We start from the raw sequence: 21,760 nt of genomic DNA, 5'->3' as shown, positions 1-21,760 counted from the left end.
CTCTTTCCCTTCCGTCGGTAGCCGCGCTTCGGACGCGGCCATCTCGGACGGCGAGCCTCCCCGCCACCAGCGACGACCGCTTCGGTGGGCCCCGCCCTGCTCCCGGCTCCTCTCCTGCCTCGTTCCTCTCTTGGCTGTGACGTGTAGTTCAGGCGGTTCCTTCCTGGGGCCGTTAAGCACCTCTCGGGTTTGTCACCGCCACCCCTTTCCTCGTCCTCGCCCCCACGGGTCAGACCGTTTCATTGTTGACCTCCCGGTCCTTAGAGCCGTCTCTGCTGTAACACCCTCCACACCGGTCACGCAGAGGACCGCGGCAGGCCTCACGGCCCCACGCGGCAGCCCCTCGGAGGACGGCTGAAGGCGACCGCCGTCTCCCCTAAAGTCTTCCTTTCTGCAAATAAAAGAACGCAGATTTCTCAGCCATTCTTCGCTGACATGATTTTGAGTTATCTTACGACCCTGCCGGATCCTTGACGCGCAGCAGCCTTTAGGATCTCGTTCAAACCGGTGCCAATGCGCCATTTTTTAATGGAGAAAGTGTAACTCGCTCAGGTCCTCCGGCTTCATTTGACGTCATCGGGGGCTCTTTACGCGTAGCGTCTGAAGGAACGAGACCAGGCCGATTCTGCCCCTCGCGGCCCCTCGCTTCGACGGCACCGAGGTCCCGCTCGGTGTTTGTGCCCCCCCCCACCCCCGGCGCGCGCGGTCCGCGGAACCACCACAGTCAGTGCTTGTCACGCGCGCCGCTGCACGGGCAGGAATTACGTGGCTGCTGCTCTGAAACCGTCGGCTGGATGCCCCGTTTCTCCCTGTCAATGTTCGGTGTGTGGGTCTCAGCCCGCCGTGCCGGCAGCCGGGGTAACCTTGGGCCACTTTCGGCCACGACTCCGCGTTCCAGGTGCCGGTGACCTCACGTCGTCAGCACACTCGGTGTGTTTCGCTTCGCACTGCTGGCGAAGCACGAGGAAGTGCTTGTCACCGTCACCGTGTCGCGAGCTCGGAAACGCGCCCCAGAGCCGGTCTCGGGCGCGCGAGGCGAGGGGCGGCGCCCTTGCCGTCTGGCCGAGGGGCCTTCCCAGGGCACTCGTCCTGGAGACCTTCCCTGTGGACCAAGTACGCGCAGACGCCACGGGCTCCTTCGTCAGCCGTGAGCTGCGGGGTCTGGACAGGGGACCCGGGGGGGAACCATTAGCGTCCGCGGGCGGCATGGAAGTGCATCCCCCCGACACGAACATGGGAGGCGAGGGGCGGGGTGACCGGGAAGGAGTAAAAGTGGCGATGATGGGGAGAGTCGCGCCCTCGCTGGGCGCTGCTGGAACGAAAAGCCCAGCCGGGCTCCCGGCCGCCGGGCTCTCTCCAGCCCTTCCCTGCCCCGCCCCGGCGGGCCAGGGGACCCCGTTCTGAGCGGAAGCCGTGCTCCGGCTTCCCGTGCGACGCCCCCCTGTCTGTGCCCTGCCAGGGACCTACTGCCAGCAGCGGGAGGTGGAGGCCATCATGGAGGGCGACGAGGACGACCGGGGCTGCTGCTGCTGCGCGCCGGGCCACGCGCCGCACCTGCTGTCCTGCAACGCCGCCTTCACCCTGCGCTGGCTCGCCTGGGAGGTCACGCGCACGCGCTACGTCCTGGAGACCTACAGCATCACGGACAACAACGCGGCCACCATGCTGCAGGTGTTCGACCTCCGGAGGCTCCTCATTCGCTACTACATCAAGGTACGGCTCTGGGGCCCGGACGCCTGACTGAGGGGTGGAGCCGGGCCGGCTCCGAGGCACCCGAAAAGCCCCACGAAGGGCTAGACTTGGGAGCCGGGTTTGGGAACCACGGGCTTTGTGAAAAATCCTCAGGGGCTCGGGTTCAGCCTGAGGGTCGCACCCCGAGTCCTCCTCCAGGCCGCGCTCCGACGGGCAGTCCGTTTTCTCTCCTAGAGCTGTGTCCTTGCCTCTGACTCACACGAGCGTGGCAGTGGCGGGGCGATAACGCGAACCATCCCGAAGGTACTACCGCACTCTAGGCGTCGGTTTAGACGCTCTCAAAACTACCACTTTAGAACCAGAGTTACCTTGCGCGCTCATGATAAAAACCCCAAACCATAGCGGGAGGGTCAGGATGGGTTCCGACGGCCTCTGTCCTCACGCGCTGGGGACTCGTCGCGTGGGCCGTTTGCCGTCACGAGCCCCCCACGTCAGCCCAGCGCGTGTTCAGCTCTGAAAACGTGCGGTTTTGGAATAAGTCTCCCGGGTGAGTCTCGGCCGGACCCACAGAGAGACGCCTGGGGAAGGCGTTTTCTGAGGGGACGGAGGGCCAGGCGCGGGGTCTCTGTGGTGACCTCCATTCCGAGGGAGCCCTCAGCGGGTGGAAGCCCCGGGCGGTCCTCAGAGGGGTTCACATTCAACACCATTCAAGACGAGGACACCTACCCGTCTGAGACCCCAAAGTGCCGAGGCCAAGACGGGCGGTCGGGCAGACACGAGCAAGTCCAGAATGAGCGGGCGGCACAGCCCCGCGGGTTCCGAGTTCCGACCAGGGCAAAGCAGGACGTTTAGAAACGGGTACGGCTGCCGTGGGCGCACCAGGAGCTGCCCGGGTTCACGGGACGTAGGAGAAAGGCTGTGACGGTCAGAAGGTTAAATGGCTCCTCACTGTCACGCCCCAAGGCGATCGCAACAAGGAGGGGCACGAAGTCCTTTCCTGTGGCCGGGTGTTCGAGGCACGGCTCGCGGTTCACGCCCGCCGCCCTCGTGTGTGCCGGGGGAGCGGGGCTCACCCCAGACCCTCGGGGGGGCCACAGCTGTTCTGCCCAGGGGCTTGGAGAGCAGAGCGGGCGGTCACGACCCCGTGGCGCTGTCACGGTCTGTCCCCTCAGCCATCGTGGCTGGTCGCCCCCGGGCCAGCTCGGCGGGGCAGCTGGCGTGCACTTTGGCAGAGGCCTGAGAGCGCCGTGGCACACGCGTGAGGCGTGTCTTCCCCTCACACGTGGGCGAAGGCGGGTGTGGCCACGCGGGCCCCGCGAGTCCTCGCGGGCCGGGTCCCTTCCGCTCCACCGTGTTGAGTGTCGCCCCACGTTGCGCTCAGGCTGAGGACACAGAAGGTGAAGGCCGAGGGCTGCACCCACTGTCCCTTAGCCAGGGTGCCACACGTTGCCACGGACGGCATGCTCCTGCGGCGTCCCCCGGACCGGGGTGTGGGGGTGGCATACGCCAGAGGGGCCTGGGGAGTGTGCACCGGGCCGTGAACGCAGGCGGAAAGGTGCGTTCGTGGCGGAGGAAGCAGGCGTCGAATGGCCATTAGCTGTCCCTGGCACCTCCCTCGACCAGCAGAGAAAGTGTCCCCTGAGTGTCCCCTTCAGTTCATAGGTGGCAACAGGTTGGATCCAGGGGCCGAAGGGTCAAGGGGACTAGAGCGGGTGGCGTTTGCTCAGGAGGGCAGCTGGGGCCAGCGCTATGGACCCAAGCCAGCCAGGCAGGGAGCTCTGGAGCCTCAGGAACAGGGCAAGACTCTGGTCTGCCCTCCAGAACCTTCCGCTGGGGTTTAAACTGGGCTTTTGACTCCCCCGCCTCCTCCCCCTTCCCCAGCCAGGCGCGCACCGTGTTCCCGGCCCTCAGCGCAGCTGCTTCCGCCTGCTGCTCCGTCCCCGCCCCCACGGCCTCGCTCCGTCCCCGCGCTCAGGGCCCGAGCTCCTCACGAGCTGCCTGGCCCAGAGGCTGGCAGTCAGTCACCTCCGCCGCTCCGAGATCTTTTCTCCTTCACCTCCTGGCACTGTCCTGAGCACAGGCTCCACACACCCCTGCTTCCTCCTCGGGTCCCCAGAACGCAGCGTGACGACTTCGTGCGGAGGTGCCGGTGCGTTTTTTGGACTGAACAAATGAAGGGTCCAGGAGCGTGGGGTCTGGAGCCAGGCCACAGGGTCTGGACAGACGGCGCCCGGCCCAGCATAGCACAGGTCTGGGCTCCAGGGGGCGGCAGTGAGGGTGGGGTGCGACCTTGAGCCACTTCTGGGGGATCTGGAGCTCCCCCCATGGCCTTTCTGTGGGCCCCATGACCTCCGGCTGGCAAGGGCAGCAGGAGGGTGACGGAAGGCAGGAGGTGCCCCCTGGCTCCGCCCTCGGCTGCTCCCGAGGACCTGGGGTGCCACGCCAGGACCCTCCCCGTCACACCTCCCTCCCTGGGCTGGCCATGGATCCCCACAGTTCTTCCCTCCTTGCGCCTGGAAAGGCGCCTCCCGGCCCCCTCCGCGTTGTCTCAGGTGGCAGCTTGCGATCCGATACACAGATCGAGATCACGTGCCGTGGGCTGGACCGGGGGCTGAACGGGGTCCCCGAACCTGCCAGGCAACAGCTTGTGGCACAGCAGCGCCCTCGACTGCCTCACAGGCCAGGGCCGATGCCGACCCGAGAGCGTCAGCCGGGCGGGGCTGCGGGGTGTTACCGGCGGGCACCGCGACGAGCCAGGGCGGCCCCGGGGCGTCGGGCCCCCCAGGAAGCCTGGCGACCGGAGTGCCACGCCCTGCCCAGGAAGTCTGCTCCTGTGGGGGGGGAACACCCACGCACCTCTGTTTTTAAACGTGTTTCCTAAGTGATTGACTCCCACCCAGGCGCGGGAGCCACTGAAGATGTCACTGTGCCCCATAGATACGTTTTCTTAACTCCAGATGGGCATGGCGCAGGGCGGAGTCCTGGGGGTGGGGCGGAGTCCTGGAGGCGGGGCCTAGGCCTGGGGGCGGGGCCCGAGGCCTGGGGGCGGGGCCGAGGCCTGGGGCAGGACCCCAGCGCCTCCACCAGGAACATACTGTTTTCTTTCACCAAACACTCTCCACCTGGGGCCCTAGAAGACGGCCCCACCCCCAAGTCTCTGTCAGCCGGATCAGCCTCACTCTGAGTCCACAGAGGCCCGCGGGACCGACAGACTTTCCGGGCTTCCCTCGGGAAGGGTGGGGCTGGCCTCGCTCCCCTCCCCACGAAGTCTGTTCTGGTACATTCCGTTCGCCGTCTGCTCTTTGCGCCGCCCTCTTCCCTCCAGTGCCCCGTAAGAGACAACAGTTCGGAATGTCTCCGGTGGGTCGTAGCCATTAAACCCCGCAGGAAAAACAAGTGTCTCGTCTGTAGCTTCCCTGACGTCCACTCTCGCCGTGACACAGAACGAGCGAAAAGCCTCCCTGGCTTCTGCGCGGCCCTGAGCGCTGAGTCCCGCTGTCCCTCTGCAGAGTATCATCTACTACATGCTGACGTCCCCCAAGCTCCTCTCCTGGGTCGAGAACGAGGCCCTCCTGAAGTCCCTGCAGGCCTTTGCCAAGTGGCATCACGTCGAGCGTGACCTCGCCATGTTCAGCATCAACACGGATGACGACTACGTGCCATGCCTCCAGGGCATCACACGCGCCAGCTTCTGCAACGTCTACCTGGAGTGGATCCAGCACTGCGCACAGCGGAGGCCGGAGGTAGGGGGCCCAGGGGGGCCGCAGGGCTGCGGGCGACGGTCGTGGAGGTGGGGGGGCCGCGGGCGACGGTCGTGGAGGTGGGGGGGCCGCGGGCGACGGTCGTGGAGGTGGGGGGGCCGCGGGGCCGCGGGCGACGGTCGTGGCCTTGAAAGCACTGTGCCCTTCGCCGCTTCCCTGTACGCGGTGGACTCACGAGCCAGGGAAGCAAGTGTGTTTGACGACGGGTTTGTTTAGCAGTTCGGTGGGATTGAACAGCAGATTCATATCCCGTGGCTCTCACGGAGGGTCCTCAAAGCTGCATTTGCCCGGACGCTGTGCTCAGGGGCAGCGCAGTGTGCAGCCTCCGTCATAGCTTTAAAACTCTGGAAGCGTCTTTGTCGAGAGTTACTTTTTGAGATTTCCGTACAACATGCATCTGTGTGGGATCCGGGGATTTGCTGCACGTGTTGAATCGTGGGCAGGAAAATCTGTGTAACAGTCAGATGGGCCGAGTCGCTCCCGAGCTGCGTTTCATGTGGGTCACCACCGTGTGCTGAGGACGCGGCCTCTCAGAAAGGCCAGGGACAGTGACGGCCATCGACAGAGGAGGAGGGCGGGCAGCGAGGGGCAGGAAGGGGAGAGAGCACAGGGAGGATGTCGGTCGACTTCGCTGCTCAGGCCGAAACTGAGCCCGCATGTGGGTGGTGGGGACAGTCGGCACAGGCTGAAAGCGGCCGCCTCAGCCGCTGGCGAAGTCCGTCACGTGACCTACAGAGGGGAAACGGAATTGTGGCCCAGCCCAGGTCCTCGCCCTTTTCGTGAGGGATTAAAAACAGGTGGCGGGAAGAGCGAGGGCAGAATCCGCTTTCTCCAGGCGCAGTGAGGACCCGGCGTCGGCCACCTTAGGCGCTTGGGGTCGTCAGGGGATCTGTCCGTTTTCTTGGCTGTCCCCATGGTCTCCTCTTGCCTCAGCTGACTCGTGAAATCGTTTCGGTTTTTTTGCAGAAGTTATCTTGACTGTAACTCTCTGCCCTCCTGCCGCACTGTTCGAAGCGGGCCGGGGATGACCCTTCATTTAGCAGCTGATTGTGGTCAGCGGCTCCTCATTACAAGGACAGAAAACCCGCTTGCGTTCAACCCTGTCCTTCTCTCCTGCTGGAAATGCCTCTCCCCTGCTTCGGGCAGCGTGACGGGGGTAGTGGGGACAGTGATGGTGGCAGCGGGGACAGTGTGACATGGCAGTGGGGACAGTGTGACAGTGGCAGTGGGGACAGCGTGACATGGCAGTGGGGACAGCGTGACGGTGGCAGTGGGGACAGTGTGACATGGCAGTGGGGACAGCGTGACATGGCAGTGGGGACAGCGTGACATGGCAGTGGGGACAGTGTGACGGTGGCATTGGGGACAGTGTGACATGGCAGTGGGGACAGCGTGACGGTGGCAGTGGGGACAGTGTGACGGTGGCATTCAGTTGCCTATAAGCTCCGACCGTCTGCATGACCCAAAGTGCCATTTTCAGAACCCCGGGAATTCGGTCGGCATGGCCTTTGCCCCCTGAAGTGGCTTCCTCATTCGGCTTTTCCCATGCACCGCCGCGGGCAGAGTTCCCTCCCCCGGGTCATTCCGGCAAGGACCCGCCGACCACAGTGGGCGACTTAAAAGCCCCCGCAACTCTGCACTCGTGACTCCGGGTGGGAGCGTGCCGGCTCCCAGGTGACCTCGAACTAACGCCCGTGCTCTTCCAGCCCTCCAAGAGCCTGGACTGTGACGAGGACTCTGCTCTGGTGACCCTGGCCTTCGCCCTGTGCATCCTCGGGAGGCGGGCTCTGGGGACAGCCGCTCACAGCATGGCGCTCAGGTACTGGGGAGACGGTTGGGCCCGCCTGCATTTTATATTTTTGACAGATTGTTCTCATTTCCTTTCCTTTAAATTTGGATGGCTGCTACTTCTTTCGAATTGTCTTGTCCATGATCAATCACGCTGGGGCTGAGGGAAGGTGTTTTCCATCACTGTCGGTTTTCAACGACAAGATTTGGACGTGGCGCTGACATGGGCAGCCGGGAGCCCAGAATTCTGCCCCTGTGCGTCCCCAGGGTCCTTGCAGACGTGACGGGGACGTTCGGGGACGCACGTGAGGGCAGCAAATTTACACTCAACAAATGCTGCCCCCCCCCCCCCGCTCTTCCCCCGTCTGTGCTCCGGTCTGAGCCTCCGCCGCCTGCCGCGGTGGGGCTCTGGGCCACGGGACAGGCTTCTCCTGCCTGTTCGGTCTCTTCCTCCTAGACCTTCCCCCTCCGTATGCAAACAGCCGCAGTGTGTCCCTTTAAAGAACAAAACGGCCTCTCTCGGCTCTTCCCCCTCCCGCCCGCTGTCCCTTGTTCACAAGGCGCTCGTGACCTTTCGAGCCCAGACGCTCGCTCAGAGCCCCGCGGCCCCACTGCTGGCCGGCCTGCTGCTCCTGCCACCTGGAGAAGCTGCTTTATGAATGTCATCAGTCACCTTGTCACCATCCTAATCAGCGGCAGGTTCCCAGATGTCTCCTCTGGTAGCTGGCCCTGTGGACCAGATGTCCTGAGCCCTGCCCGTCCGTTAGTCGCCGCCATAGCATCTCCTGGAGGACTTTGATGAGTCCCCTGAGACCCGGACCTGTCCCAGTCGGAGCTGCCACGGGCAGGCCGCAGGCTGGGATTTTTCATGGCTCGCCAGGTGGTTTCTGTGAGCAGCCCAGGGCAGAATCACACAGAGCGTGGGAGCCTGGGAGCTGCACGCAGCCCCCGCCCCGGGCCCCTCCTGGACGCCCTCCGGAGCCTCCGTCTCACGTCACTGAGATGGTGCTCGGCAGGAAACGTGACTCCCGCAGGTTCTGTGTTGTTGGGTTGGACCCCAGGCTTCTTGGGGGCAAAACCCGCTCACGCCCTCGTGACCGCTGGCTGCTAGGTGAGCAAGGCCAGAGAGATGGCCGGCTGTTTCCTGGTGCCCGCCCTGCAGGGGACGTGGCGGGCGGGTCACTGCTGGTGGCCGCTACGGAAAGCCGCCATCAGTGGGTGCGTGTCGTGGATGGCTAAGGGTGCGGTGGTGCTGACGACGGTCCTCGCCATCCTCGGAGGCAGTGACCTCGAGTCGCTGAGGGGGAAGGGCAAGGCCCGAGGCAGTAAGAATTTGTGACTAGCCACACTCTCCCCGCCTGGGAGTCCCCCGATCGTCCGCCCCGATCCTCTGCGTAGGTGAGAAGAGCAGCTGACCTGCCCTCGGGCACTGAGTTCACAGCTTCAGGGGTCGGGCTCTGGGAGGAGGGGCTCTGGGAGGAGGTGCCCGGCTTCCGGGCCCTGGCGTCCCGCCCGCCTGGCTTGGCGCGTGCCAGACCCAGGCGCGTCCCTCTGTGGCCTCTGGAACCAAGCCGGATGCTTGTTTGAAAGTCTCAGAGCTGCCCCATTGTGTGTGTCGTGACCCAGGGTGGCACGGCCCCTCACTAAACTGTACGCAGTCCCGCCACAGAAGGGGGTCAGGATTCCGGAACGGAAATCGCGACGCGGGTCCTCGGATGGTCACACAGCCAGGCACAGGTCCTCTGGCTGGTCAGTTCCGAGTGTCTTCAGTAAATATCAGATTTGCTTTGCAAACTGCAAACAGAGCGCGTCAGAGACCTCAGTCTGTCTGGTCCCACCTACGACCTTTCCCGACTTCTCTGGTCTGGTCCCTCGCGCTGCCCGCTCAGAGACCCCTGGCCCAGCCGCCTCCCGCTCGGTCTGCCTCGCTAGCTCCCCCTGACAGCGCCGAGCTCTTGTGTGTCTCTCCCAAGGGAGTTCGTCAGCCCTAGTGAGCGGTCCTCAGAGAGTCACACTCGGGGATTCACACTCGGGGATTCACTCTCAGTCACACTCGGGGTTTCACACTCGCCCACAGTCAGCCCTAGTGAGCGGTCCTCAGAGTCACACTCGGGGATTCACACTCGCCCGCAGTCAGCCCTAGTGAGTGATCCTCGGAGAGTCACACTCAGGGATTCACACTCAGAGTCAGGCTCAGATTCACACTCGGCCGCAGTCAGCCCTAGAGAGCGCTCCTCAGAGTCACACTCAGAGAGTCACACTCGGGGATTCACACTGGAGAGTCACACTCAGAGTCACACTCAGAGTCACATTTGGGGATTCACACTCGCCCATGCTCGCTCTGTCCGTTCCAGGACTCCTGGCCCGTTGCAGCCCCGCAGGGTGTCAGAGGCCAGGCCCTGGGCTTGTTACTGCAGATCAGGGAGAGAAAGGAAGACGGCTCTGCCCTCCTCACAGCCGGGATGGGTCTCCGTCCCACCCAGGTCCCCCATGCTCACCGAAGCGCAGGGACGTGCACCGTGGGGTTCCGAGGGCCTCGTGGCTTCTCCGCCCAATGATGCTCAGTGGCTCGCGGGAAACGGAGGCAAGAAGGAAAAGCCTAGAAACGTGGAAACCTGGGTGACCCCGGGGAACCAGTCTCTCCTGCTGCGCCCGCACGCCGTGAAGAGCGGGTGGACTGGGGAACCATGTTCTCCGTCGCCTTGCCGTTCCCCGTGGCTTCGCTTCTCTGCCCGTGTTGCAGAATCCAGGTTTCACGATGATTAACGCAGCCCCAAAATGATATCTAGAAACACGAGGGACAAAGCGCCCAGGATGTGACCCACGGTTAGCCTGTCACCTGACAAGTGGGGCGTGGGTGGTGCCACCAGAGTAGGTCACCGTACGCGGCGGGCCAGTGCTGATCACGACCTCCACTGTTACACTGAGCCACCAAGTACGTCGGTGGCTCCTAAAAGTACTGACTGTGACACCCATTGTCATGAGCTCCGAGGCGGGCTCTGGCCAGGCATCCACGGGTGAGTCCGGGACCCCCCCCCCCCACCTTCTGCTGCGTCAGTATAAAGACACCGAGGTCACTGGTGACATGACGGGTGGAAGACTCGGGCTCGGAGCGACGGGATTCCGACGCCGTTGGTCTGCTGGGCAGAACGGCACCGGGCTCTGTTTTTCAGCCTGGACTCGTTCCTGTACGGCCTCCACGCCCTCTTCAAAGGCGACTTCAGGATGGCCGCTCAGGACGAGTGGGTGTTCGCCGACATGGACCTGCTGCACAAAGTCGTCGCCCCGGCCATCAGGATGTCCCTGAAGCTGCACCAGGTGACGATCCGTTTCTGTAAAAAAGAGAATGAGCCCAAAATGTTAGGAAAGAAAACAAACTTTCAAAGGCGAGGTCGACTTCCCTGGCAGGACGTTCACGAGTGGGCTGGTCGGTGAGGAAGCCGCGTGCTGAGGCCACGCGGCTACTCCCGCCACGGGCAGTGGCACTCTGCCCCCCAGAGCTGCTAGGAGGCGGTGACATTCGCAGATGGACCTGGCCAGAGAAAATGACAGATTGGAAGTGCCCCTAACTGTACAGAGAAGTCAGAGGCACCTAGCCACGAAGCTCTTTCCCGGGCACGCCGGGTGGGGGGGCGGTGGGGCAGGGGCGTCCTCCGTCCAGGCCAGGGCTCAGTGGGGGTGGCAGCGGCGAGTGAGACGCGGGAGTGGACCTCGCCTGCGGGCCGGGGGCCATCCGCGTGAGTGCCTGGGGGTCAGCTCCCTGGTCCCCAGGGAACCCACAGACGGGCCTCTTTCCCCCAGGCCCAGTTCACGTGCCCTGACGAGTTCGAGGACCCGGTGGTCCTGTACGAGGCCATCCAGTCCTTTGAGAAGAAAGTCGTCATCTGCCACGAGGGTGACCCGGCCTGGAGGCGCGCGGTGCTGTCCAACAGGGAGGAGCTGCTGACGCTGCGCCACGTGGTGGAGGAGGGCTCGGCCGAGTACAAGGTCATCATGCTCCACAGAAGCTTCCTGAGCTTCAAGGTGATCAAGGTACGGTGGCCGGTGGCCGTGGCCCCAGGCGGGCCCGCGTCTCCCCTTTAGGGCAGGCGAGGGGCGATATGGAGCCGAGGGGGGCGCCGACACCGCCTCGGTGTCGGCTCGGGTGCCCAGGCCCCGCCTCAGAGGGCGCAGGGCCGCGGGAGAGGCGGGCCGGGTGCGGGGCCATGTCCCTCTGCGGAGCCCACCTGCCGCCGGACTTCTCCGGCGCGTCCTGGGGGACGCACAGGCCCTGTGGGTGGGGCAGGCTCCCGCTGGGTTTCAAGCACGTCCTGATTCTCTGAGACTCCAGACCTTTCTCTAGAGGCCTCTCCCACGACCCAAGGACCTCCCTCCCAGCGGCCCCTCTGTGAACGCTCGGCCTCCCACCGCCCTCCGTGCGCCCAAGCACATGGCGCCGTGTCCTTCAGTGCAGTGGGACGGCCACGCCGTTGGCTGCAGAGGGGCCTGCAGGCCAAAGCGCCATGGGCACAGATGCGCAGGCGCAGGGCCGTGCGTGCTCCCCCGGGCGGACCCCGCAGGCGGACCCCCGCGGGCCAGATGCGCAGGCGCAGGGCCGCGCGCGCTCCCCCCTACCCCGGGGCGGACCCCCCGCAGACCAGATGCGCAGGCCCAGAGCCGTGCGTGTTCCCCCAGGCGGACCCCCGCGGGAGGACCCCCCCGCAGGCTAGATGCGCAGGCGCAGCCCCGTCCCCCCCCCCCCCGCCCGCGCACTCCCCCCCGGCGGACCCCGCGGGCACGGTGCCACCTGCTTGCGCCCCGCCCGCCCCCTGCAGGTCAACAGGGAGTGCGTGCGCGGCCTGTGGGCGGGGCAGCAGCAGGAGCTCGTGTTCCTGCGCAACCGCAACCCCGAGCGCGGAAGCATCCAGAACAGCACGCAGGTTCTGCGCAACCTGATTGGCTCCTCGTGCGACCAGCCGCTGGGCTACCCCATGTACGTCTCGCCGCTGACCACATCCTACCTGGGCTCCCACAGCCAGCTGCAGGGCGTCTGGGCCGGGCCCGTCACCTTGGACGGCATCAGGAGCTGGTTCCGAACCAAGTGGCTGAGGTAGGTCCTGCACGCCGGCCCCGGTCCGCGGGGTGGAGGACGCGGGGGGCCCGGCGAGGGGGAAGGGGGTCGTGGGGGTCCCGTGCTGCCGTCCCTGTTGTCCCCCAGGAGCCACGGAGCGGACCGCTGTCCCCACGGGCGGCCTCGCGTGCACACCTTCCGGCTGGGCCCCCGCCGTGGGCAGAGCCGCAGGGGCTCTGGGTCCGCAGGCCCCCGATGTCCCCGCGCGCCACGGGGACCTAGCCGGAACCCCCGCTCGCGCCCCTCACCACCCCCCTGGGGTCCTCGCATCCCCAGTGAGCTGGGCCGAATCCCAGAAGTTGCACTTGAGCGTGGCCCAGAGCCCACGGTTCCGGCGGGATTTGCGGCGGCCGCGTCGTCGCCGGCGTGCGCGGTTTTCACTTTCTGGGGATCGGGCCCGAAGACCTGCTCCACCTGCACCCCAGCTGCCTGCCCCCTGGTGTGCGGGGCGTCTGTCTTGGGCGCTGGGACCCCCATTGCCTCCCCCCACAGGATGCGGAAGGGCTGCAGCGCCGGCCAGCCCGGCGGCGCCGTCGAGGACGCGGAGGGCGGGCCTGCCGCATCCGCGGGGGGCAGCAGCGCCCCCAGTGCGCAGAGCCGGGAGAGCAGCACAGAGCAGCCCAGGAAAGAGGGCGCCCAGCACTGGTCACCGTGGGAAGGGACGCGCAGGACAGGTGGGTGCAGTGGGGTCTCGCGCTTACTGACAAACGCTCCTTTGGTCCCAGTGACCAAACGGGGGTGGGGGGGCGTTTTGTCCTTCGAGCCTCTGAGAGCGCCTTCTTGCAAGAAAACTCAGTGTGGGGTCGGAGGACGCCTGGCACTTGCTGACTCTTGTACATTCTGCGCGTACAAATGTTGGACTCAGCTTTTATCCCTCGTGCCTCGGGCTCTGCTCATCCGGGCCAGCCAGCCGCCTGTCCGCCGTCTGTCCTTCCGTCTCATGTGACTCACCCGGGGCCCACGTGCTGCTGTGTCTGGCTCCTGGACGGCGTTTCCATCTTTCTGCAACTCGGTCCCCTCCCCGATGCGGCGGTGGCGGGGGCAACAGGCCTCACCTCCTGCGCCTTAGGCCGGCACTTCAGGGGACCGGAAACGAGGGGGGGAGGCGCCAGCAGACGCGGGTGGGGGGTGGCCCTGTCCAAGTGTGGGCAGAGTTTAAAGGCTAAGGTCGCCTGGCCGGGCTGACTGCCTGACGGAGGCTCCCGCCCCGCCCCCGCTGGGGGGAGGGGGTGCTTGGTTAGCCGGGGCCACCGTGAGGCCTCACAGAGGGCGCGCCAGGTGGCTACAGGAGACTCAGATGCTCGGCGCTGGCCCCGCCCGCACGTCGGTGCTGGGCGTTGCCCTCCGCAGCCTGTTAGCGGCTGCACGGTTCAGCCTCTGTGCTTCCTCACCCTCCAGAAGCATGCGCCAGGGGCCTCTTTCCAAATGTCCCACCTGCCACCCCTGCAGTGAGTTAGCGAGGGACAGTCCTGCCCCCTGGGAGCGCCCAGAGCAAGGCCGTAGATTTAACTGCAGTAGTGAGGATCTGTGTGAACACGGGCAAGATCGTACGTGGACAGTGACCCTGGCAGCACGGGCTGCTCGCTTGTCCCATTTGCAAAATCAAATTTACCAAAAAGCCAAGAGCAGCGAGGACAGAAGCCACAAGGAAATCTGGAGCAAAGGGGGGGGGGCCGGTCTTGCAGGGGGCTCACGCACACCGATGGCTTTGTCCCTTTCCTCCTGGGTTTCACCGGAAGCCCCCGCCCCCAACCCCGCGGCCGGTGGTCCTCCATCCAGCACGAGAATCGCGAGCTCGCGGACGACCGGGGGCTTCTGCCCAGCGGTCAGTGTTCGCCGTAAATCACAGACAGATGTTTGACCCTGCCAGACTCCGAACGAACCACTGTCTCTGCCCTAAATTCTGATTTGTCAGGGTCCCTTTTCTCCTTTTTTTTCTTGAAAGAGTAACCAGCTGTTCAGCAGGGGCCCAGATGGGCTCCCACCCTCGCCCCAGGGGGAGAAACGGGTGCAGAGGCCAGTGTGGGGCATGGCCGCTCCAGTGGGTGGGACTGGGGGCACCTGGAAGCTCCGTGGGGCCCTCGCCTCGAAGGGTGTGTCCTCTGGGGTCCTGTAGACACGCGCGAATGTTTTGGAATCCCGATGCACCATTACTGGTGTGGGCCCTGGGGGTGAGGTGCAGCATGGGAAACGCAGTCCTCGGGGCACCCCGTGCACCCCGTCTTTATGGGCTGAATGCCTGAGTGAAGCAGCTTCGGGAGCTGTGCCATGAGGCATTTGGCCGACCTGAGACGTCAAAGCTGCTTCCTGTGAAACAATTCAAGGTCAGGCCCTGGCGGTCACCGGTGGGGTGAGCGTCGGCGTCCTGCACGCACGGGCCCCGCCTCGCTGCGTGTGCCCAGCTCCTGGCCGTGTACGTGACGGCGATGCGCGTCGTCCTCGTCCCAGACACGCGGACGGGACCACGTCCCTGGGGCAGTTCAGTCCCTTTCATCAAAAACAGCTCAGGAGGGCGGCCCGGGGGACAGACAGCAGGGGTGGGCAGCCCAGGCCCGGCCAGTGTCGCCACCTGCCTGCGGGGAGCCTGGGCGGCCTCCCCTTAAAGGCCAGGTCTAAGGGAAACTTCTGGAAAACAAAGGCCACGGCACGAGGCCCAACTTTTTCCTCTCGTTTCTAAAGGGAACTGAGAGCGGTGAACGCCGCCCGTTCCTCCTCCATCGCCGCCGGCGGGACGAGCGGGGACGAGCGGGGTCGAGCGCGGGGACGAGCGGGTCGAGGGCGGGTAGAGCGCGGGGACGAGCGCAGGGCGGGCCGCAGGGCGGCGCGGTGTCCCGCTGGCTCCCCCGCTGGCTCCCCCGCCGGCAGACAGGCGTCTCCGGGGGCCTGGACTCCAGCGTTAGAGCCAGGGAGGCCTCGGCCAACGCACAGGTCCAGCCTGGCCGCTGCCCCCCCCCCCCCCGCCCCGGCCGCCGACACCCTGCGGTCAGCCCTTCAGTGCTCGGGGCGCCCACCGAACCCCCCCGCCCCGGGTCCCTCGGGCCCAGGGGGAGCGGGCCACCCGCCTCAGTGCACAGACACCGACGTCGCCATGGCAACCTGCTCCGCTTTCTTTTAAAGGCAGGAGGAAAGGCCCGAGCCGGTCCATCCAGGCGCACGGGACGCTGGGCCAGAGGCCGCCCGCCCTGAGCACGTCCGGCCCGATCCCCGAGAGCCGCCAGCCCGTCCTGCAGACGTCCGCGTCGGCCCAGGGCCTGGCCCCGCGGCGCGCGGGCAGCCTGCGGTCCTTACGCACCTCCGCCCCGTCCCTGCACACGCAGCCCCCGCCCGTCACCAGCACCGGCCACCTGAGCGTCCGCGAGCGGGCCGAGGCGCTGGTCAGGTCCAGCCTGGGCTCGTCCACCAGCTCCACCCTGAGCTTCCTCTTCGGCAAGAGGGGCTTCTCCAGTGCCCTGGTCATCTCCGGGCTCTCGGCCGCCGAGGCGGGCAGCACCAGCGACAGCCAGTCGTCCAGCAGCGTCAACATCGTGATGGGCCCCTCGGCCCGGGCTGCCAGCCGGGCCACCCGGGTAAGCAGCTCCACCGGGTGGCCAGGGCAGGTGTGCACCCCCGGCCTGACGCCCCCGCCATCGGCCTGCAGACCCCCGGCCCCTCCCCACGGTGACTGACCGCGGGCACTCGGGGGAGGGTCTGGCCGGCTCGGACGCAGACGAGACTGTGGCCCACGCTCCGGCAGGGGTCGGAGTTCACCAAAGTCGTCACCCTGATCCTGGGGAGGGGGGTTCTCCACTCGCCCACATGGTGAGCCTGTGTCACCCCAGCCACTCTTCACAGTGCTCTGGCCTGAGGGACGGGTGTCCGAGCACCCCGAGTCCCGTCCACAGGTTTAACTTCAGAGGCGCCGAGGCGGCTTCTACCTCGGTGTCTAAACACCAGGAAATGAGAGTTGGGGGGGCTTCCCCCACTGGCGCACCCTCACCCCGAGTCCCCGGCCGGCCCACGCTGGCTGAACAGGGGAGCCTCGTGGGTGCGTGGATGCTGACGCCTCTCGTGTGTGCCGCGGGGCGGGCCCGGGACTCGCCCGGCGGGCGGCCGTGTCGGAGGCACGTCGGTGCCCCATGGGCATTCGCTTCCGGCCCGGGACCAGCGGGGTCTGTGCTCAGCCACCCGGCCTGGCACGAAGCTTCCTGGGAAGAGCCGGGGGCTGGCGACACCCTGCCACCCCTCAGGGGTCCACGGGCCCCTGGCGTCCCCAGCCATGCAGGCGCAGGGCACGGCAGCCGGCCACGCCCGGACCCAGGCTAGCAGCCTGGGTGCTGAGCTGAACCACGCGCACCTGCCCGTCCTCGTGTCCTCCACGAAGGGGCACAGGTTTCGTACCTGGTCCCCCTGCAACCCACCCCCCCCCCGTGCTGGCCTCAGTCTGGGGGTGTAACTCTAACTCTGGGGTTCTGCACGTGCTCTCTCCCGCTCTCCAGCAAGGATGACCGGGTCCCAGGGGCAGTGTGCGCCCAGAGGACAGGGCTTCTGGGTTCCTGCCCAGGGGCGAACCCGCAGGACTTAGCGTCTGGGACGGGTCGAGTCTATGAAGTGACGTTGGCCAAAATCCGGGAAATCTAGGCCCACGAATGACCTTTTACCCCAGGCCATCTCCTTCGAGCCTGCTCAGATTATCTGAGAAAAGGTCCCCACATTCAGAGGCGCCTCCATACCCCACGCTGCACCCCCCGCCCGCCCTCCAAGGCCACGCGTTTGGTTCTCTGCAGTCTGCCAGCTGCGGAACCAGCTCAGACTCCCGCCACGCCGGCGGCTAGTAGGCTAGTTAGCAGGTTAGTAGGCTAGTAAGAAGGCTTGTAGTCTAGCAAGCTAGTTGGTTAGTAGGCTAGCAGACCGGTAGGCTAGTTAGTACATTAGCAGGCTGGTTAGTAGGTTAGGAGATTATCAGGCTAGTAGGCTAGTTAGTAGGTTAGCAGGCTGGTTAGTAGGTTAGAAGGCTATTAGGCTAGTTAATAGGTTAGCAGGTTGATTAGGTTAGGCTAGTAGACTGGTTAGTAAGTTAGAAAGCTAGTAGGCTAGTTAGGAGGTTAGGAGGCTAGTTAGTAGGTTAGCAGGCTGGTTAGGAGGCTAGTGAGTAGGTTAGCAGGCTGGTGAGTAGGTTAGCAGGCTAGTAGACTGGTTAGGAGGTTAGGAGGCTAGTAGACTGGTTAGTAGTTTAGCAGGCTGGTGAGTAGGTTAGCAGGCTGGTTAGTAGGTTAGCAGGCTGGCGAGTAGGTTAGCAGGCTGGTGAGTAGGTTAGCAGGCTGGTTAGTAGGTTAGCAGGCTAGTAGATTGGTTAGGAGGTTAGGAGGCTAGTAGACTGGTTAGTAGGTTAGCAGGCTGGTGAGCAGGTTAGGAGGCTAACAGGCCAGCACGCACAGCAGTCGGGGTGGGCGGTGGGGGGTGTTGAAAGCGGCCGCACCTGTTTGCTGAGCACTTTGCTTCTCTCCCCTCTTCCGAAGCACTTCTCAGAGCCCTGTGAACCCACCGAGGCCACCGCCCAGGGGCAGCAGCGAGGCCACCAGCTGGCCGAGGCCGAGGCCACGGCCGCGGGCGTCGGGGTGGTCTGCAGGAGGGCCAGCCAGGAGGACATGGGCCTGGACGACACGGCATCGCAGCAGAGTGCCTCTGACGAGCAGTAGGGCCCACGGGGCCGGGCGGGGGGGCGCCCCAACCCCGCAGCTTCACCTGTCCCCTTTCCGCTCCCCAAAGCCCCAAGGATCAAATGTTGCCATCCACGCGAGGCCCTTCCCCTTGGAAAATGAGGGCTGGTGCGGAGGACGGAATAGCTTTAGCTCAGGTTCTCGAACACTCTCTCACACGATGAAGAAACCCGCCTCGACGCCAGGCTTCCGGGGCCCTCCCGGAGCGGGCGACGCGGAGGCACTGGGCGCTCCCCGGAATCCAGGACGCAAACGGAAGCCGCGTGACATCGCAGAACGACGCACAGCGGAGCCCACGGGGCCCTCCCGCCGCCCGATGGACGGGGTACAGCTGGGTGTCGATGACCGGACGGCAGCCCGAGCCACGACCCACAGGCCGAGCGCGCGGCGGTCACGTCCATGCACGCGGATGCCAAGCACGAGCCGGTGACACCGTCCCTGCAAGAGACGCGGCCGTGCGCACAGGCCCGTCCACATGTCCCCACGACACATCCCCGCCGTGCCTGGCCAGGGGGGCGCGGACGCCTAGTCCGCGTGCAGCCCAGAAGGTTCTGGAAGGACGAAGCTCCAGGGCGTCCGGCCGTGGGTCCCTGCTGTCGCTCCCACCCCCTCGCTTCTGCAATTAAAAGGTTTCTGTAGCTCACTGCTGCGTTCAGTCGTGTGATTCTGCTGAAACTGTCGTTTCTGGAAAGTGAGTGTTTCACTGTGAGAACGACGCTGGTCAGGTCCTGAGGCCCCTCTGCCCATCTTGAGATCGCCGCTGGGTAGAGCAGGGAGCTGGCTCCTGCCCCGCAGGTGCCTCGGGCCACGGCCACAGCCACGGGCCTACGTCTCGGTGCTGGGGGACCCTCCCTTCGGGGAGAGAGCAGTTAGAAACGCTCGGGTTGGCAATGGTCATGCGAACATCATGGTCCTAGGACTGGGAGGTGTGGGGAGAGGTGAGGGTCTTGGAGAATTCCTACCCTCGGAAGTAGATGGTAATGCTTCCTTTCTTCTCATTGAAAAAAAAAATTAGCAACAGCGACAAGTGAGCTCTGCAGAGGGGGGACACGGGGCGTCTTCCTCAGTCCGGCAGTCCCCAGAGACGCAGACTCGGCTGCATCTGGTTCACACGCGGGCCTCAGCCCAGCGCGGAGCGGGTGCGGCCTCACTGCACTCCTCGGCGGCGGCGACCGGCTCGGTTCCTCCAGCGGTTCCTCTGGCCGGCCCCGAGGGCCACGGGTGTGGCCGCCCCATGCCAGGTGTCTCCTGCATTTACTAAGGAACGTGACCACAGCTGGCCACTCCTCGGCATGCAGAAGAGGCGCACAAAGCCACTGTGTCCCACAGCAAGCTGGGAGCCACGCCGTAGGGCAAGGACAGGCTCGGGGAGTGGGTGAGTGCCAGGGGAGCGCCCCTCCCGCGGGAGACCCCGGCCGTGTTCCTCACCCGTCCCCGACCTCCCCGCGTCCCCGACCTCCCCGCGTCCCCGTCCTCCCCGCCTCCCCGACCTCCCCGCGTCCCCGTCCTCCCCGCCTCCCCGTCCTCCCCGCCTCCCCGACCTCCCCGACCTCCCCGTCCTCCCCGCGTCCCCGTCCTCCCCGCGTCCCCGACCTCCCCGTCCTCCCCGCCTCCCCGTCCTCCCCGCCTCCCCGTCCTCCCCGTCCTCCCCGACCTCCGTGCGTCCCCGTCCTCCCCGCGTCCCCGACCTCCCCGCGTCCCCGACCTCCCCGCGTCCCCGTCCTCCCCGCGTCCCCGACCTCCCCGCGTCCCCGACCTCCCCGCGTCCCCGTCCTCCCCGCGTCCCCGACCTCCCCGCGTCCCCGACCTCCCTGCGTCCTAAGAGCGTCCCTGGTGGGGCCATGGGGACGTGGGGCGGGGGAGGAGGAGATTCGCGGTCTGCCCGCGAGGGCCGCCAGACCAGAGCGGCGCTGTCCAGCGGGGCGGCCTGGTGGCCGTGGAGCGGACCACAGTGAGGCCACTGCCGGACCACTCCAGTTCCTCCAGGCTGCTGCCGATGGGTCGCATTTTTGTCTTAATTGCAGAAAACGCCTTTTATATTTACAACTCGTGAGCCTGCGACTTGGTCTCCAGCCAGTCAGCTGCCGACCAGAGAGCTCTGTGTCACCCGCCCCCTTTTAAAAGCTGTTCCTACGGCGACGTGTCTTGCCGGAGTCATTCACGTGTTTTTCACGGGGTTCTATACAAATCACGTCGCTTTCTGGCATCATCGATTCCAAACCTTGCGTGGTGTTAGAAGCGTCTGGGTCTGGCAAGGAGTTTTCTAAACTCGCTCGATACCCCTCCTCTCTCTACCCATGAGCCGAGCATCTTGCTGCCCGTTTGCTGAGCCCCCTCCTCTCAAGCCCCCTCTAGTCTGGCTACTCCCGCTTTGTCCCAAATCACTGAGCTGCAGGAGCATAAGCATCTGCCATCAGCCTGCGTGCGCACACACGCGTGCAAACACACACACACACACACACACACACGCACACCACCATCTTCCCAGACCCGACCTGCTGTGAACACCAAGATGGATGGAAGAGAAACGGGGGGCAAGGCCTGGCCTTCCTCCGGGCAGCCGCCGCCCCCACCCCCCCTGATTCGAGGGCTGGGAATGGACTGAGCCACTGAACTGGCATCTCTCCTGGGGTCGTCTGGTCAGGCAGGGCAAGGGCCCAGGGTTCCCCGGCCACCTGCACACGCTCCCTCCCGGCCGAGGCCCGGGTCCTGTTTCTGTAACTTAAGCGGCTGGCTGTCCAGTCTCTACGGGGAGAGTGAGGGTTCGGGCCCCGTTCCCAGCTTGGCTTTGCTCTGCCCAGCTGACCCCTCCTACGGGCCACGTGGCCGCCAGCCGGACCAGCCCCGAAGTCCCCACTCGTACTAAGATCTGCCAGGGGTCTGGGCGTGTCTGAACAGTAGGCATGTCGGCCTTGTACGACAGTTCCCGCTCCACCTGCCGACGCCGCACCCCCCGAGGGCCCCCTCGGCTGGGGCACCCACGTGACCACGGAGTGCGGGCCCCCTGGCTGCCCTGGCTTGTGCTCAGTGAGTGAGTGGACTGCACCTAGTCTGCCTCGGCGGACCTTCTGGACGCCACCCGCCGCTCCATCCAAGGTCACAGTGGGGCTGAGCCGCTGTGTGGTGAGGCCACCTCGGGTTCACGGGGCTGTCCTCTCGCTGTCCGTGGTGATGGGGTCCCTACAGTAAGGGCACTAATCCGAATCACCCAACTGCCGCCGAAGGCCGTCGCACTGGAGGTGACATCTCAACGTGAACTTGGGGGACACACTCAGACCACGTCACCTGCTGCCGAGTGCCATTTCTTAAGACACACGGACGCGTCTGACATCTTCCCATATGCTCCCTGTGCCCGAGGAACCACCACCGAGGACCTTCCCGCAGCCCATGTGGTGCCCGCAGCCACACTCAGCGCTCTCGATCGACAGCAGCTCGTGTGTCACAGGTAAATGTCACCTCTGAGACCTGGGGGCACGCAACACACTGGACAAGACTGAAAGCCCACACAGGGCTTTGAAACCACAGGTGTGGGCTTGAACCCGTGGCCACCGTCTCTACCCACAGCGGCCGGAACCCCTGCCCTGCAGACGCGGCCTGGAGCCCTGGAGCCCCGGGGCCCCCCACCCTGCAGGCGCGGGCCATCCCAGGACCGCTCCACGCGGGTGCGGGGGGCAGGGAGGTGACATTGCTGGCTGCCTCCGTCCCCCTCCAGA

General features: G+C 65.5%; 1 protein-coding gene across 1 annotated transcript in view; it reads left to right on the top strand.

Moving 5' to 3' along the window:
• PCNX2 (pecanex 2) overlaps positions 1-18,991 on the top strand; it is a 163,435-nt gene extending 144,444 nt beyond the window's left edge. The window contains exons 26-34 of the mRNA XM_016163383.2: positions 1,460-1,713; positions 5,202-5,435; positions 7,160-7,272; positions 10,415-10,559; positions 11,043-11,273; positions 12,056-12,330; positions 12,844-13,025; positions 15,469-15,917; positions 17,847-18,991. Coding sequence (XP_016018869.2) covers positions 1,460-1,713; positions 5,202-5,435; positions 7,160-7,272; positions 10,415-10,559; positions 11,043-11,273; positions 12,056-12,330; positions 12,844-13,025; positions 15,469-15,917; positions 17,847-18,026 — 2,063 coding nt within the window. The 3' untranslated portion in view covers positions 18,027-18,991. The remainder of the gene's footprint in view (positions 1-1,459; positions 1,714-5,201; positions 5,436-7,159; positions 7,273-10,414; positions 10,560-11,042; positions 11,274-12,055; positions 12,331-12,843; positions 13,026-15,468; positions 15,918-17,846) is intronic.
• Positions 18,992-21,760: the final 2,769 nt, after the last annotated feature.

This window comes from Rousettus aegyptiacus, unplaced genomic scaffold (genome assembly GCF_014176215.1).
Source record: "Rousettus aegyptiacus isolate mRouAeg1 unplaced genomic scaffold, mRouAeg1.p scaffold_m13_p_18, whole genome shotgun sequence".
NCBI lineage: Eukaryota > Metazoa > Chordata > Mammalia > Chiroptera > Pteropodidae > Rousettus > Rousettus aegyptiacus.
This window is presented reverse-complemented; position numbering and strand designations above follow the sequence as displayed.